At 46.7% G+C, this 18,828-nt stretch overlaps 1 protein-coding gene across 1 annotated transcript in view; it reads right to left on the bottom strand.

The window, feature by feature from the left end:
- Window positions 1-18,828, bottom strand: part of GRB7 (growth factor receptor bound protein 7) — a 72,977-nt gene that overhangs the window by 19,836 nt on the left and 34,313 nt on the right. Inside the window, 2 exon segments of the mRNA XM_028752035.2 lie at window positions 2,710-2,860; window positions 4,737-4,932. Of these exon segments, the coding sequence (XP_028607868.2) occupies window positions 2,710-2,860; window positions 4,737-4,932 (347 nt within the window).

Below are 18,828 nucleotides of genomic sequence, written 5' to 3'. Positions count from 1 at the left end.
ATTTACCATCTATGCTGGCCCAAGCTATGCTGCTTCAATGTTCTGGAGGCATTTCCACAGGCTGAGATGAGACAAGAGTGACTGGGTTTGAAATGTACTATGTATTTTGGAAAGTTGCTTGTTCACTATGCATCTGGGCACCTCTTTTTAAAAAAATTACAGAGTGTTAAATCTTATGGCAGCTCTTCGTATCTTGACGCACGCCATTTTGAGATGACGGAGAGGGAAAACGGACCTGCTTGGGGAAGACTGTGGGAAAGTAATTGGTCTTTAAACACCTATGTTCTCCCGCTCCCTGACCAGCGCCCTGGCTGGGATCCCAGGGGAAGGATTAGGAGGCCCCACCACGAACAGTAGGCACCCCGTCTTCAGATGAAAGGCAAGGGAGTGTTTGTTGCCAATCTCCACTTTAACGGTAATCTCAGGCTGGGCTGCCAGTAAATCTGGAAACTGGCAAAGATTCTGAGAGCCTCCAAATAGAAGGATGGACGAGAGCTCTTCAGAGAAAAGGCTGGTAATCACTCTCTTATGGCTCCTCTGAAGATGGCAAGGTTGTGACGGTCCTTTGTGTCTTTCGTAATTCATCCAACAGGAAGTTAATAACTTTTTTAAAGTTATTAATTTGGTCCTGCCCAATTTTATCCTCACAACAGCTGTGTAAAATAGGTTAGATTGAGAGAACGCGAAGGGCCCAAAGTTACCCAGTGAGCTTCCTGGCTGACTGTGGATTTGAACCCTAGACTCGCAGGTCCTAGCCCAACGCACTAATTGCTACACCATCCTGGCTCTCTCACCCTAGTACAATGGGGTTCGGTCTGAAGAAAGTGGGTATTATCTTCTATTGATGTCTACTTTTGCTGCTGCTCTTTTAAGCCTTCTCTTGCTCTACTGAAATTTCATGGTTTTATTATTATTCTTTTGTTGTTCTTTATCATGAGCCGTCGTAAGAGCCCAAGTTTGAGCTGGAGGGCAGGATATTAAATCGCATAAATACATAAATTGATTATTTTTAAAGAAAATGCATCAAGCACAGGTAAGCTGTGAGATAACACTGAAGCAGTTTTCCCGTTTGTCTTGCTCTCTAGTCTCCTATCAGCTCCTTTGTATACTGTGCACAAAAATGAACATCCATGTTTTCCCACTGTTGGGTGAAGGTGAAAAGCACCTGTGTTGGCCTTTGATATAAACTGCAAGAGGCATCAGGTGGATTGAAAAACTTCCCAGGCAGCTGGAGACCTCCTGTCCCATAATTACAGGCTCCTAGCGGAGGCCCAGAGGCTAGCCAAACAAAACCTGAAACCTTGGCAACAGTCCCCATGGGAACCAGCCTTGCCCCATCGTGCCCGGTTAGCTCACAAGTCCTCATTTCTAACTCTTACTTTCTGGCTCTTCTTGTCCGTAGTTTGGGGGGAAGCAGCAGATCACACCAGACAAGAGTTTGATTCTCAGCTCTTAGAAGAGGCTGAAAAGTCTAATGCAAGGCCAGCTCGCACAGGACTGCTACCCAAAGCAAGAATTAATTTGGCTGCCTCAACCACAGAATCTGGTTGTGTAAAGAATGGGAAGGAAAGGTTGTGTTTCCTCCATTGCGACTCCTTTTCTCCGGAGAGGAAAAATCAGTACCCACGGCCTTGTGGGATATATTCAGGAGAAGAAAAGGCTACACAAATCTAGAGTCCCTAAGGTGGTTGGATGGTGTCTTGTATGCCTCCTCCTGGCAACTCCTACAGCCAAGCTGGTGCCAAATGTATTGCTTTCCTTTCCTTTGAACCACATCAACAAGGCCACGAGGGAGGCCCTGTCATCTGGGCAGCCCAGGACCTACATACACACAGCCTAGGCTTGCAATAAATGGAAATGAAGGGAAGGGGTGCAATTGAGGAAATGGGGTGAGTGGGGGAGCGACAACAACAACAACTCTTATACCTTATTGAATGTTTTCCAGCGCAGTCCAGGGTCAGAGTTATCATTAGGCCAGCTTAGGCAGCTGCCAAGGGCACAGACCTTGGAGCAGCACAGTACTGACCTTTGAGGTGCACAGTTTTATACAGATTGTTCAAAATGATTTGTGTGTGAAAACATTTACTTTTGCGTTTGAGAAAGATAATCAAAGATTGTTGTGTTGCTGATTCTTGCAATTCGAAACAACTTTGCCAGTTTCGAGTTATGTGCAGTTTGTTTGTTTGTCTACAAAACATGTGTTTTTGGAAAACTGAAGTTAGCGATTTTGTGGGATGGAGTGCAAGTAGTTAACCTTGCCTGGCTGAGCCCTACCTAATGGACTGGAGCAGGAGACAATGGCAACGGGTTCTTCAACTCATTCAGTCACCATTAATTCTCTTCATATTTAGGTTGGGTTTTGTACTCTTTTTGTACTCAAGTCTGTGTACTGAAAGGAACCTCGTGGTGGGGAGGAGATGGGGGCACAACGTATCTCTGGGCAAACCTTGCACAGCCTCTGTAAAACCACAAGCCCCTGCCCTTCATCTAAGATGTTTGCCATCTCACTGTGGAAAGGAAAACATCCTCTGCACATGCTCAGGGGACCCTCTCACTGATTTCACATGTAGCTAGCTGGTTGTGCAAGCGCCCCATCACCACCACCATCAAAAGAGAAAGCTTCTAGTACCATGCCTTAGCAAACCCTGTGCCAAAATGAAGCCCTGTTCTGATTGCCCTCCATCCCGAAACGTAAATAGGCACACTTACATGAGAGCCTCCTTCTCGCGGTGAGCCTGGTCCCAAGGAGGAGTTGCTGAGGATGGGTGAGTTGGAGGGGCTGCAGAGTTCTGGGAAAGGGTTTGGGATGGAGGGCAAAGATAAGGCACGCTGCTGCTCCTCCTCCTCCTCTTTCAGCTTTCTAAAGGAAAAAGAAGCATATCAGAAGGATTATCATGCAGGCCTGAAGTGCCGTATCCTCATAAAGGGGAAAGAGTGAGATTTCTGGGTTAGTGAGTAAAGCCTATTTGTCCCTGAGAAAGCCTGAAACCCTTATGTGCTTTAGAGATCTAGGGCCAGGGCTAGATCTACAGATATTCAAATTCAGCATCTAGGCAATCCAAATCCTGAATAAACTAAAACAAATCCACCGAATTTGCATGACTGCTCTTTATTTTGCACAAATTGTATTCTGGTTCTGCTGAATATTTTGCACAAATTGTATTCTGGTTCTGCTGATAATGGGCTGCATTAGCCCATCGGATAATGAGCTATGTCTCCCCTTGCCCACAATCACTTGAGATCTTATTCAGCCATGTTTCTGAGATTTCATAAGGCATTCTACATATACTTAGAAACCTGCTTTTTAAACAAGAAAGCTAACGTTCTCATGGAGCTGAACTGTGCACTCACTTCCCCATTTTTTTGCACCTTTTTAACACGTTCCCAACCCGCAGCCAAAGATACAGGTGGATATTTCAATTCAGTGTGTCAGATTCAGTCCCCACCCTCACCAGCCTCTGGCACTAAGCGCTGCATTTGCTGGGCAAAGGGCCCAAGCCAGCCTCAGAAAAGTCACTCAACTCAGCAATCTTGCAGTGCTCCATCTCACCATGGCACTGGCCCCGCGAGCAGGGAAGGAAGCTAATGATTAACTCCAATGCACGTTGCCTTTTCCTGCCAGTGCATACCACATACAGGCAGTTAGTCCGAAATCTGTCTGGCACAGCACGCCAGACTTTTTATGTGTGCACAGCCGTGATGGAGCATGAAAGACTGCATGTCAACAGTGCTGTGGAGGTATCCTCTGTGAGACAAAGCTTGGGAGGCACAGAAGGAGAGGCTGCTGAATCAGAGTAATGCCCATCTCAGCATCCAGTTCTCGCAGCGGCCAAACAGCCATCTTAGAGAAGCTGCTCAGAGTAGCTTTTGCGTGATCCCAAGTGGTCTTGCTTCCAAGAACTAGTTAAGCCCAGCTTCCAGCTTCAGAGATGAAATGATGCTGGGTACCTTCAGACTGGGGATAAGAGAATGTTCCTACTTTCAATCCTGCCCACCCCCCATACACACACACACACACACACACACACACACACACGTGTAATTCTTATCAAAACCCTCTTGGCTTCTCTCAGAATTTCTCAATGCTTCCCCCGAGGAGAAGCCACTAAACTGACTCTGGATTTTGCTCAGGGCTTCAAATTTCTGGGACAGAATGTCTGACCTAGATTCATCCTATTAAGCTGCTTGTCCACTGCGAGCCTATTCAAGCCCCTCTTTCCTATCATATCACAGGAGGAAGCTCACACTTTGTCTGGAAGCAGTGATCCCCCGCTTCCACTGTGATCACACACAACTAATGAATTTCACCGTGAATGAAATCAGTAATCCATCTTCTTGTTTTGTAGTCTTGCTTTGCAAAGAAAACGGCAGGCTGGTTATCTGCACGACTTCTTTCCCTGCTCCTGACTGAGGTGGGAACTGTGCCTCAGAGCACAGTCAGTTTCTTAAAAGAGGAAGGCCAGGTTTCAAGGAAACTTGTGTCTCCTACTCCCAGATAGGCGGACTGTGACTCCTCAGTAATGAGGGAAATCAACTCAGTTCATGCCCAGAGACCCTCACACCTGTATTTGTCTTGTTCCAAGGCTGAGCATTAGCTCAGATTGAGCCATGCACTCTGCGCATGTCAAGAGATAAAAAGAAATCAGCTCAGAATTACTTCTCATTTTTAAACACAAAATAATCATTGGGGGCGACGGTTGGAGTTTCCCACAATTCCTGGCTCCATCTCCACATACCTATTGGCTTGGATGAGCAGAGGCTGAGAGCGCTTGACAACATCGCCTCCGGTCAGAAGACTGGCCTGTTCTCCGTTGCAGAGAGGGTTGCTGTTTGAAAGGGGCCTACTGTGGTCCGATTCCAGGCCATCCTCGTAAACGTTGTCCAAAGTGCTGTTGATGTTGTTTTGGAGAGTTCCCAGGTCCATGTCATTATCTGTAGCAAAGGAAAGGAGACCCCCATGACTTGGCTAAATATCCCTTTGATTTGTTTCATTTTTTGCCTATCCGTCTTTCCATGTTAGGTGAAATCAAGAGCCAGCAAAACATCCAAATGTGACAAGATCCCTAGGCGGAGCTAAACCAAAACAATTTGCAGAGCTTAAGTCTGAACCAGTTTTTCCACAGCTGTTACCCTGGACCTCTTGTATTTATGGTTATATGTACTTGAAAGGAGATGTGAAAGTGCACTGTTTGAAACGACACATTGCCGGGCCTCCAAATTTATTCAAAGGAACAAAATTAGAAATTCAGGCAGTGTGTGTGTGTGTGTGTGTGTGTGTGTGTGTGTGTGTGTGTTGGGGTGGGGCGGGGCTTCAGACATGGTGGTCCCTGGCGATAGGTGACCATTAATCCTCCTTGTGACAGGAGTAATTCCCCATTGTTGCTGCCACCAGCCCACTCACTTTAGGAGCTGGTGGGCAAGCGAGTGTGCCTGGCGAGGAGGAACAACAGAAACTGTTTGCTGCTCCTTGCTCAGTCTCCTGCCCTCTCCTTCAGGGCAGTGGTGGGGACTCAGCAGAGCCACTGCACAGAGGAAGTGGGCAGGTGAGCAAGCAGGAGTGGCCCCTCAGCATCAATGTTAGTGTATGAGTGAGTGGTAATGGCGACAGATGCAATGGTGAGTGAGTGAAAGGAGCAGCAAGTAGTAGAGAGATCTGGTGAGTGATGGGCCATTCAGAGGCACAGAGACCTCAGATGCTGCCTCAAAGGGTTCCAACCTGAGCATGTCCTTGTTGTTCCCCATCTCCTGAGTAAAATTTACAATAGGGGAAACCAGAAACATTTTTATTAGGAATTACAGGTACTGATATACCAAAGGGGCAGAAAAGACGATTCACCCCAAAGGGTGCTCATCAATGGTTCCTCTTCATCCTGGAGAAGAGTGACTAGTGGGGTGCCACAGGGTTCTGTCTTGGGCCCGGTCTTATTCAACATCTTTATCAACGACTTGGATGATGGACTCAAGGGCATCCTGATCAAATTTGCAGATGACACCAAACTGGGAGGGGTGACTAACACCCCAGAGGACAGGATCACACTTCAAAACGACCTTGACAGATTAGAGAACTGGGCCAAAACAAACAAGATGAACTTTAACAGGGAGAAATGTAAAGTATTGCACTTGGGCAAAAAAAATGAGAGGCACAAATACAAGATGGGTGACACCTGGCTTGAGAGCAGTACATGTGAAAAGGATCTAGGAGTCTTGGTTGACCACAAACTTGACATGAGCCAACAGTGTGACGCGGCAGCTAAAAAAGCCAATGCAATTCTGGGCTGCATCAATAGGAGTATAGCATCTAGATCAAGGGAAGTAATAGTGCCACTGTATTCTGCTCTGGTCAGACCTCACCTGGAGTACTGTGTCCAGTTCTGGGCACCACAGTTCAAGAAGGACACTGACAAACTGGAACGTGTCCAGAGGAGGGCAACCAAAATGGTCAAAGGCCTGGAAACGATGCCTTATGAGGAATGGCTAAGGGAGCTGGGCATGTTTAGCCTGGAGAAGAGGAGGTTAAGGGGTGATATGATAGCCATGTTCAAATATAAAAAAGGATGTCACATAGAGGAGGGAGAAAGGTTGTTTTCTGCTGCTCCAGAGAAGCGGACACGGAGCAATGGATCCAAACTACAAGAAAGAAGATTCCACCTAAACATTAGGAAGAACTTCCTGACAGTAAGAGCTGTTCGACAGTGGAATTTGCTGCCAAGGAGTGTGGTGGAGTCTCCTTCTTTGGAGGTCTTTAAGCAGAGGCTTGACAACCATATGTCAGGAGTGCTCTGATGGTGTTTCCTGCTTGGCAGGGGGTTGGACTCGATGGCCCTTGTGGTCTATTCCAACTCTATGATTCTATGATTCTATGATTCATGTATGGAACAACGGCTGCCTGGATGCCATTAGCTCAGAATTGGAAAGAAGGTAAAGTCCCTACCAGAGAAGAATAGCAAACCAAGCTGATGGATTATGCTGAGATGGCAAAACTGACTGGAAAACTCAGAAACCAAGAGGATAAATTTTTTACAAAAGAATGGGAAAATTTTATAAGTTATTTAGGAGACCACTGTAAGCAGATGGAAACAAAAGCAGGATTTGTAGCATAAAAATTATTATGGATGATACGGTTTGATATAAAAATTGGAGTATGGATGAATATGCAGTTTTAGATGTTTAAAATGGGACCCCACGGAGGGGAAGGGGGGAAGTCTCGAGATTCCGAGAATCTCTTTATGCAGATTTGTTTTTACAGTTTGTGTTCATATATATTTTGTATTTGTAAAACAAATAATTAAAAAAATAAAATACAATAGGGCAGACTTACCCACCAGGCCAAATTTCTGCCGGTGTCGGATTATGCAAACTTCCACTTGTTAAATTGCATAATTTGGGATTTTAGACACAATGAAACTTGTTTGAAAATACTACAATTAAAGATGTACCCCTAGCCTGCTTAGCACCACACATTAAAGGCCAGCCCAGCCAAGATGGTATTGATCTATGTTTATGGGAAAATGCACAGGCAAAGACTTTGGCAAGCCTCTAGGGGAATTTACCAGCCCTAAACTTACTCTGGCAGCTTTGCAGCAGCACAGGAAATTGAGCAGTGCACTAGGTTAACCACCCAACCGTTTGACCAAGATTGCAATTAGTCAGTAGTCTGGTTGCCTGCCTTGCTTTAGGAAAAGCTCTCATTCTGCCTTCTAATTTCACAGAGCAAGCTCATCATCCGGATACTGGACTCCCTTGATCAAGTGGTGGAGCACATACAGAACACCCGAGAGTTGATTGCACAGATGACTCAAACACCAATGGAGATGAGGATCCGAATTTCCCTTGTTGAATCCCCAGTTCATTTAGATGGTTAACCACAAGCCAAGTTAAGACTCAACCCAAAGACCGCATGCTGCCTTAGCTCTGAAGTTTTGCTCCAGCTTCCTCAGAGCTCCTCAGCAGGCTGGTCAGCCCTGCCTAGTTGACCATGTCAAACAGCTACTGGGTCTTTAAAGTGAAAAGGTAGATAGCCTTGGCAGACATTAGCATGGAACATTTTCTTTCTCTTTTCCAGGCACTGAGCCCACTCATAGTCTGGAAGGGAAAACAAAGCCCAGTGTTTAGCCTTATTGTACCACGAGGCTCTCAAGGTGTAAATGGAGGCAGCCTGCATTGGTTAGAGTGTGGTGTTGATAATGCCAAGGTTGCAGGTTCGGTCCCTGCGTGGGGCAGTTGCATATTCCTGCACTGCAGAGGGTTGGACTAGATGATCCTCAGGATCCCTTCCAACTCTACAATTCTATAATGCCACTCCTCATAATTGCAGGCAGATGGTAAGTGCCTCAAGCCAGGGGGAACCTGTCTTTTCTACCTGACTTTGGCATGACTGCTTTTGAGCAGGAGAGCAGCTGCTACAAAGGGACCAGGAGGTTTAAGAGTGGGGATGGGTAACCTGTGACGATCCAGAGGTTGTTGGACTCCCAATTCCCACTGGCCCCAGCACAAACACTACGCCTGCTCTCCTTAGAGATGGGAGATCTAGGTTCAAATCACTGTTCAGGAATGAGGTCGACGATTGCCTCCCAACTAATTTCTAACATAGCACCTAACAACTTCAGTTTTGCATAGCTGCTGCACCTCTTCAGTCAATCAAATGATTTTAAATCAGTTTATCCAAGAGATTAATCGAAACACTGCTATGCGCAGGAAGCACTATACAGTACACAGGAATTGGGAATTATCAAACAAATTAGGATTATAAATAAATAAAAATACACTGCAAATGGATACCATACAAGCATGTCAATCAATTGATGCAAATGAGATTTGGTCACACGGGGTCAGCAAAACCTAGAAATATCGCTGAGCTAACCTTGGAAGCTTTTGCCCAATCTGCATTAGACTGCATGTGAGGCAAATCAATTTTGCGGCATCTCAACCAGCCTAGCTACTGCCAAAGATCTTGTTGCAATAAATCTGCCAGCCTTTCATGTGCCACAAGACTCTGTAGGTTGGTTCCTTCCCTGCAAGAGACTCACACAGGCAGGTGGCAATTGTAGCACCAGGTTCATGGCCAAATTTTCACCTTGTCACCAGTTTCTTACGTGATTCAGACAAGAGATGGATTTTCAAATGCTCAGCAATAATAATAATAATAAAATTCCAGTGCTAGGGTTCCTCCTACCCCTCCTTCCCTCATTTAGCCACCTGCCGCTTCACCTGCCATTTCCTTATCAGAACTGGGCAAAGTGACTCAGGGTTCCTTCCCAGGTCAGAGCATCAATGAAGCCAAAGGTCACAACGCAGTTTAGGTGGCGTGGGAAGAAGTGCTAGCGTCTCACAAAGAACAGCTAAAATTATATGACCTGTAAAAAATACGAACAGTCAGCAAAACAGAAAAAGTTGATTAATTTAAAATTACTTTTGATATTCATGGGGGTGTATAAAAGGGGGGGGGTATGCAGGGAATTGAAACCTTACTCCCCGGTGATCAGAAATACCCATCATGTGCTACCCCTACAATTTTGGGCTTATCATTGCAACAGGAAGGATGAGAAACACAATTAACCAAAAGAAGGCACTAAATTTTCCGCCCGCTCCTAAATCCAGTGTTTGCAAAGAATGCTTGCAGAATTATGAGATTCCAAGAGGATCACAATTAAGTCCATGAAAACTACTAGATAATATATATATATATATATTAAGCAGCCATATGTGTTACTTCAACTGACCCAAAAAGGGTTTTCAAACAACAACAACCACAACCACAATTGGGATAAAAATTGGCACAGCTCCTACAGTATGTGAACAGGAAAGTGTCTATTACAAGCCTGTCTCTTAAAAGACACACGAGCAACCTGGCGAAAGATGGAGACTCTGTAGTCTCCTCTGCCCATTACAAAGATGGCGCCTCCAACCCTCAGGCAAAACTCGGCCCACCAGGCCTCCCCATATGCCAGGCCAGGCCAGGCCATTTTGTGGGGAGCAACACTTCTCCACACACGACATCTGGAATTTCCTGGACATAGCTGGAACATGGAAGAAACTGTGTCCGGGTGGAAATAGCTGAAATGTCCAGGGAAATTTGGAATACGGCAACCCTATCCATGGTAAGAGTTTCCAGAGTCCAGAGAGATTTCTGGCCCTCTCCCAAACGAAACCAAGAGAGGTTCCTTGAAACACACATCGGCCCTCCGTTGAGGTGAAATCCCCATACTCGGAAGCACCGCCATACAGTGGATGCCAATACCCAAGCAATGCCTCCGCTCTTCCGTCAGGATGGTACTCGGCAAAAATACCCTCCTCCTCACAAATAGTTTTCCTGACAAGACTGTGTGGCTCCTCTGCCTCACCTCCTAGTTCACTCCGAGGTGACAGGCCTGACTGGACTGTACCACTTCAGACTTTAGGAGGGGGAAGTTCGCACAACTGAATGCTCCACCACGCAACAAAATGTGCATGTTGGAGGAAAGGGGCTCTAGCCGGGCGTTCTTCCCAATGTGCTGTTTTCTTACATGCAAGAGGGCATGGAGGAACATTTAATCATGGGAGGTCCACCCCCCATTCCAGTCTGCAAACTGAAGTGGAAGAAGATAGTCACAGGTCCTTCAGCAGGTGAGAACACTAGGCCTATTTGGAGACCCTGTTGCAGGGTGGAGAAAATGCAGTGGTACCTCGGGTACCACTAACCCAAAAATAGTACCTCAGGTTAAGAACTTTACCTCAGGATGAGAATAGAAATTGCGCGGCAGCAGTGTGGCAGCAGCTGGAGGCCCCATTAGCTAAAGTGGTACTTCAGGTTAAGAACAGTTTCAGGTTAAGAACGGACCTCCAGAACAAATTAAATTCTTAACCCGAGGTACCACTGTATTAATTGGCTGCTGCACTTTATAAACACAACTTGCTGGAAAGGCTTAATGGGATCACATCGAAGAAACATGATCCTGAAAATAGGACAATCAGGCATCGAGCCTCTCAGAAATAGGACATTGACATTGCATCCTGTTTGTGGGGTTTATATTATCATCTTTCTGACTCTGTATGCTGCTATATCTGAAAATTGTTTAAAAATACGTTTAAAAAGCAGGACATTACAGTCTCCCATTACATTATGCAGAAACTTTAGGTGGATCACCACACAATATTTATTTTATTTATTTCATAAAATTTATATGCCGATTAATTGTAAAGGGGGGACACACCCTCAAAGCGGTTTTTATACTTTGCTGTGGTTTAGTTAAGACCAGAGCAGGTTGCTTGAAGTTAATGAGAAAGCTGGAGAGGTGTTAATAATGGCCAAATGTCTCTGTAGGAGGTGCAAAAAGATTCATGATTCACAGGGCTTGTGAACTAAGAAGATTCTGGGCAATGTAATTCTCACCAGACTGATGTCTGCAGCTGGGGAAGGAGAGAGAGAGGTTCAAGACTTCTCAGCGCCTGCCAAAATGTAAATACACTAAATAGTCATCGTTATAGCATGCCACATCCTGACAGGTTGGAATTTTTTATTTTTTTAAAAAAGAACTGAAAAACAGTATAAGTTTACAATCAAGTCAATGACTCTCCCCAACCCCCCATGCACCAGGTTCTTTCCTGATTTACTTAATCCTGAGCCTCAAAAGCCAAACTAAGTAAGGCTGGCTTTACAAGGCTTTCAAAAAGGTTAGCAAGTTTGGACTTTGATGAATCTGCAGAGGGAGACTGAGTGGCGGGGGTGGGGAAGCCGCTGGTTCTCTTCATGCCCTGCCGGCACATATATGGTATCTTTAAAAGGGCACCTTTGGCAGATCTGAGAGGTGGCAATGGGACACAAGGGAGTGGGAGGCTTCTAAGGCACGCTGGGCCTAAACCTTGCTCTGCAAAATTATACTCTTGCACCTGGAAATGTGCCTGTGCATAAGTCAGAGCGCTGAAGCAATAAATAGCTGCTCAGGGGATATTTGTTTCAGCTTTACAGGCAAGCTTGCTTCCAGTCAGGATGTCTGTAGGAAAGCAACATCACCATCTCAATTCCTGGCACTTGTTTTCTTCCGGGAGGTGGTGGTGGTTGCTATTATCATCACCACCACCATTATTATTTTTTCATACAGGCGCCAAGATCGCCTTGTGTTCCACTGTAGCGGGACTAGACCAGTCAGGGATGAATCACCAACTCACAACGCCCGGTTTGATCCGGCTTATCAAAAAAATCGCACACCTGTGCCTTTTATAAAGAGGAGTTCTGCTTCTGTCAACACCAGCGAATGTTGAAGAAAGAAACACGCGTCTAAAAAACAAATACATGTTTCGTTTGCCGGCGATCACCTGGCACCAAGTGGCCCTTTTGCCTCCTGCATGCTTCCCTCCATCAAAACAAAGCGGTGAGTCAGAATGTGGGCTGGTGACTCAGATCTGCCACCCCACCCCTTTCTACTGGCTCAAGCACGTTTGAGTCCTCTCATACACCTCCGCTTCTTGCCTCCCCAGACTCCTTGGGTCCTTTCCCCCCTTGGAGGTTTGTGTAGGCTGCAGGCGGGGTGGAGAAGGTGCCATGTCTCTGAGGCAAACAGCACCTGCCTGTTCTTGAACCACATGCCTCTGACCAACCACAGCAAGAGAAGCTTGCTCAAGTTCACTTGCCTGGACTAGAAAGCACCTGCCCCCATCTAGCAAAACCACTGAAATGATCAATAATTCTCTCAACAAGCGGAAGAAACAAAAGAAGGGTCTGGATAGGCCCCTGGGTCCCATTTCCAACAGTTGACATTCATGTAAATAGGGAGGGAGCTAATAGCCTTTCCTACCCCACCCTTTGCATCGAGTGAATCACAGCGAATTCCAGTTGATTAATGAACCTCCACGAATTTCTCTGCTCTTTTGTAAAAAAAGTGCCAAGCTACACATGATGTGGCAGATCTGTGCTCAAAATCCCAGATTATTTTTTTTAAAAAGATTTAAAAGAAGCTTGGGGAAGAGGAGGAGGAACAAATTGGCTCAGTGCAGCAGTGCTGAAAAAGTCCACTCTTCCTCCCCAGGTCATTTCTTGAAAGTTGTCTTTCCTTCCCATAGCTGCTATTCGCCCTACTTGGAGAAAAACATGGGCACAGCTAGGTCTCGCTCCCAAATGTGCCCCAGGAGCCATTAGCAATGCCGGGTTGCTAAGTCTGATGGAGAAAATGATTGAAAAGGGAACAGGTAAACTTCATTTGGAAATGCCCAGATACTGCTGGGAGATTAATTCATGGGGTGCCGATGCCTATTAACAGCTGATCAAAGGGCTTTTAAAGGTGCTGCTTAATCACACAGAAGGAAAGCAAGAGGGCAGAATTCACACATGTACACCCATCACATGATGATTCTCAGTTGGTTGTGCGCAAGGTCTCCTCTGAAAAAAATATCTGATGGCAGATATGAAGACTCCTGTTCATGAATAATCTTTAAGGGCTGATTCACACACGCAGGTAATCCAATTGATTCTTACAGTAATGATAAGAGATGGGCATGGATGGGTGTGCAACTGCTGGCCCAAAATTGCTTTAATGGAAGTGAATTGTTAAATTGCACATTACGTGCTGAACGGACACAAAATCTGCATATAAACTCAACTCTGACTGTGCTGGTGCTCAGTTTATAGAAATCAGTGGGGAAATGGCAGTGATGATCTGAACTCATGACAGACAAATGCTTCCCCATTTAGGGCTCGCCAGCCACTCAGGAACTCAAAGCTTACCAGCTGTCCTCAGCAAGTGTGGTTTCAATGAAGTGTCCTGAAAGCCAGGAACCATTAGTTCAAATCGCCAGTCTGTCTGGAGCTCCTACCTGGTGACCTAGTTTTCCATCTGCAAACTGACAGTGAAGATTCCACTGTCCTACCTATGAATGGGACAGAGTGAAATAATGAACGCATTGCCTGCCGGAAGAGCTTTATATAAAACAGAACGTGCTATTAAGAGTGGCCAGGAACAGCATCGCCCAAGCCGTGGAGAATGATGAAGGCGAATCATTATTCAGAAGTAAGACTGTGACATCCGAAAAGATTAAAGGACTTGGGGATGTCAGACTCACAAGGCAGGATTTTTCGCTTTGCTGTTTTCCTTCCCAGTGAACTTCTGACCCCTGACAGGCAAAAGGCTTTGGTGCACAACAACATGTCTGAGGTGTGGGTCTGAGGCAGGATCTGAGTCAAATCAGACCTGCCTAGTTGTTCCAAATTCTGGGTCAAGGTCATTCAAAGCCTCAAGAAGCCACGAAAACTCTGGTTTCTGCAGAATTTGGTCTGATTTCGCAGCTGTACAGCGCACTGAAGCCACAGCTCATTGCTTCCACAAGTCCCGCACAGCTTCTGAAAGTTCACTAGGTTACTGCCAACATATATAATGTGCTCAGTGGGCCAGCCGCAGGGGCTGGAGTCTGGCCACTAGACCGCTGCTTTTTAAAAAAATAAGAAGGAAACGTAATGTTCTTATGAACGTTATGTCAAATAGCAGCTTCTTAAACTAATAGCTATCCATAAGTAGGTTGCCGCATCCAATCCTGCAACTCAAGATGTTTACATTTTGCTAGTTTTCTCCCAAGCAATTTCCCTGTTTCTGGTCAGATGGATGTATTCGCTCGCAGAGAAGGGAGAGCCCACCGCAGAATGTGAGAGAAAGAGAAGAAACATAGAGGGAGAGGGAGGAAGATAAGAGAGGCGGTTTTGAGATTAAAGGCAGGTCCTGGATCTGAAAACATAGAAGGTGATGAAACCCAAACAGCAGGTGAAATGAATGCGCAACACATAAATTCCCTCCCACCCCCAGCTCACCACCAAACACATGGTCAACACACCCCGGGGCCCATACGCCTCCTTGCTTCCGGTCAAACCAGTTCTGCATCGAGATCTCCTAGGCAGGATGCTCAAATAGCCCCTCCCTTGTAAACACCTCATCTGCTTGGTATCTGGGACACTGTAAGTAAGGGAGGATGGCTCATTTTGGGTGCCAGGAGGCAGCATCTGCAAAAGCTGGAGAGGTGTAGGGAGGGAGGGAAGAGGAATGGAGGGAGGTGGGGATAGCTGCTGGCAAGCAGAGGAGGAAATTGCAGTACGAGGCTGGCCTGCTACAACCGAAAACATAGCAATAAAATAAAATAAAATAAAATAAAATAAAATAAGTAAACAGCATTTGACAAAACTACCAACTGGCACTGGCACTGCGCTTGTAATTTTAATCAGATTAAAATGGTTACCCTTCCCACCACCTTTCTGCACCTTCTCACACAAGCAGAGTGCCAACGGCTAGCTCAAACTTCCTTCTCCCATTACACAAAACAGGGACCGCCACCAGTCTGGACGCTTTCTTTCTCAGGTCAGCTGATGTGAGCTCAACTGCCCGGCCCAAGAGCTCAGGCCTCTTTCTCCCCTGTTGCAGAAGTTCAGAGCAAAATTCAGTATTATAGAGTGAGAAAGGGCATCCCAGGTCATGGAGCCCAATACACAGGCTTACCTGGTGTGTTCATTCCCTTCGTGTTACGTCAACTTAACACAGTTGCCAGCTAGCCTGGAATCTTGTGGCCTTATTGTGTCAGCTCAAACCACAGGGACCTCACCTACACTGGAATCTCTCTTCCACACTGAAGTAGCTCAGAGCGAGGGGTCCATGGTGCATAGATACTCCCCTTTATTATCATGTCTTTTCTTGCAAAGCCATTCTGGCCCAAATAAACATTCCAAGTAGTTTACAATCAAATTCATGAAACAAAATATGAAAACTTCAACAGCATTGAAAATAGGGTGATTCAGGCCACAGAATGGAAGATGAAAGGATCCCCAAGGACGTGCTCTATGGGGAGCTGGCTTCAGGCACCAGGCCTGGTGGCAGACCAACTCTGTGCTACAAAGATGTCTGCAAACACGACGTGAAGACTGGCAACATTGGGCCCACCAAGTGGGAATTCATTGCAGATGACTGCGGTGCCTGAAGACAGGCAGTCAAGTTGTGTATCCCCAGCAGTGACCAGAGGAGAAATGACCACTGGGAGGAGTGCAGAGAGAAGAAACGCCATGGTGCATCTGCAGCAGCACAACCGGACAACTTCATCTGCCCCGGCTGCAACAAAACATGTCGCACTCCAGAGACAGACGGATGCCGACAACAGGCCAAAATCTGAGGACAGCAAGGTCGGCCAGGTGCCTTCTCCACACATCACCTACCACGAAAAAGGTGCCTGTCCCTTTCCTGGAGATCACAAGCAATCCATCTTGCCAAGCCATCTTCAGAAATAACTCCCAGGTAGAGAACATCAGAGTCCAAAGGGCCCTGAAAGCTGCCCTGAAAGCAGAGCTCTGTCTAATGCAGATATGGCCAATGTGGTGCCCTCAAGGTACTGCTGAACTACAACTCCTATCAGCCATAGCCTATGGTTGCCAGACGTCCCTGTTTCCTGTGGACAGTCCCCAGATCTGTCCCCAGACAAAATCTGTCCCCAGAATGTCCCCGGATTTCATTTAATGTCCCCAGATTTATATTTTAAGTGCTGTAGATTTATTAGCAGGGAATGAATGTTGCATGATTTGTTCAACGGCACAAGACACATCATATGGGGACTTCCGGCAAGGCAAAATGGCGGGCGCCACAGCAGCGAGCAGCTCCTGAAGCCAGCCAGAGCCAACTGTGCTACCAGGCTGGCTCCGGGCTGCTGAGACTGCCACTGCCACTGCCAAGGGCGAACTGGGGATACCCGACGCATCAACTGGGGGAACAGCTGACACCCCCAATGACCCAAATCAAGCCAGGAGCGAGAGCGCCTGGCCACCCGACTGATTGCCCAGTGGTGCTCCAGGGCTAGGAAAAACCCCGGAGCCGATGAAGGGAGAAGGAGGAGAGGAGAAGGAGAAGGAGGAGAGAGAAAGAGGAAGGGGAAAAAAGAGGGGAGCCCCGACCATGTTGTGCCGCTGCCGCCACCGCTGAGGAGGAGAGGTAGGAGCGCACCGGGAGAGTAAGGACATGTGACCGAACCCAGGCCTGACCAGAACCTACTCCATGACAGTGAGCACTGCAAGAGAGCAGGCCAGGGCCCAGAAGAAAGCCGCGTGACAGAGGAGACCACAGAAGAGAAGATATTACTTCTTCTTTTCTTTTTAATAATTTTTAATAACTATTTTTCTCTTTTCAAAAAGAAAAAAAGTGTCCCCAGATTCTTCGGAAAAAATCTGGTCACCTTACTATAGTCAGCGTTGCCAACAATCAGAGCTGATGGGGGGTCATAGTCCAGCAACGTTTAGATGGGAACCACATGGGCTACACATTGTCTAAAGGCCCAAGCAGATGTGTAAGAGAAGAGCCAGAGAGCGCGTACTTTATGTGCAGAAGGTCCCAGGTCGAATTCTGAGCATCTTCAGTTAAAATAATAACAATCATAATTTTATTATTTGCACTCCATCTGTCTGTCTGGGTTGCCCCAGCCACTTTTCAGGCAGCAAGACTGGGAGCTTGAAGAGCTTATGTCACTCAAGTACACAGTATTAGGCTAGATGGACCAAAGGTCTGGCTCAGTATAACACAGCTGTGTGTGTGAAGGTAAGGCACTCCCAACAGATAGCACCAGCTCAGACCAATGGATGCCAAGAACCTGTTATGTCTCACATTTCTCTAGCAAAAGAGTAGTTTTGGCTGGTATCTATCTACAACTAGAGCTCATGCCAGTTAAGGCCTAACTTGGATATTTTCACTCCCTTCTATGCTGCACCATCCCAAAGCAATACAGCTAACCAACCTGTCACCCATCACTCATATGCTACAAGTGCAGCCTAATGAACCCAGTCCGGCTATGATCTGCCCTGTCGCGTTAGGCAAACACCAGTGGACCCTTTCCCACTTGTGTTTCTGCTTTCTACGTTGCACCGAGAACCTGTCATCTCCGGCATTAGGAGGCTTCAGGGGGGTGAGTCACTGGGAGTTCCACACAAAAACAGAACAACAATGTCAACACTAAATACTGACATCCTTCAATTTGCTCCCGTCCCTTCCAACGAGTTCCGTGCCACTTGGGGATGGACACCCCCTCCTTAAGGGCAATCCTCTCCCACCCTTTTGCCTTAGGTGGTCAATTATACAAGGTGACAAGAGCATTAACTGAGCTACGAAGGAAAGAGCTCGGATTGGCAAGGCCCTTAGATGCCCAGCCCCTGTCCCTGGAGTGGGAGCGAGCCTGGTGAGCGATGCAAACAAATTTGTTTGGCTTTTTGTCTTTGGCTCGGCGCCCTTCGGGAGGCTTTTTTCCATGGTCAAGCAAGTTTCTGAGCAATCTCAAGGTCATAACATAAGCAGCTGGGGGTGGGGGCTGGCTGGCCAGGAGTGGAAAAGCTGGGGGAACAGGGACTCCACCTCCACCACCGTTTACTCCTATTGTTCCAATTTACCCAGGAAAAGTCCTGATTTTCTGGGACCTGTGGCTCCTATTTTGGATTGCGGAGGAAGAACACCTTCTTACATTTGTTTAGTGCGAGTTGCTGGAGTGGCCCTTCTTCAGCCCCATTCCCAGAGATCTCTGGACCAAACCACACAATCTATGTGAAACCTATCAACATAGCCTTGCATCCGTTTTGTAAGCTGGAAAAGCCAATGGGAAGGTGTGTGTGTGTGACTGAATGCAAGGGAGAGGAGAGGCACCAAACTCTTTCCTTATCCCAAGTTGGCACCCGGACCAAGGTTCTGTTTCCCAACCCCGTGCCACCCCAGTGTTTTGCCAAAGGCCTCAACATACATTCTGAGGGCGCCTTCTACTTCAAAGCATTACCTGTTTCTCCCTCCAGAGTCCTCCTATACCTCCAAAATCTTCCTTTCGCATCAAGGAAATCCACGTGGGCTGTGCCCTTTTGCATAC

This window comes from Podarcis muralis, chromosome 13 (assembly GCF_964188315.1).
Source record: "Podarcis muralis chromosome 13, rPodMur119.hap1.1, whole genome shotgun sequence".
Classification (NCBI taxonomy): domain Eukaryota; kingdom Metazoa; phylum Chordata; class Lepidosauria; order Squamata; family Lacertidae; genus Podarcis; species Podarcis muralis.
This window is presented reverse-complemented; position numbering and strand designations above follow the sequence as displayed.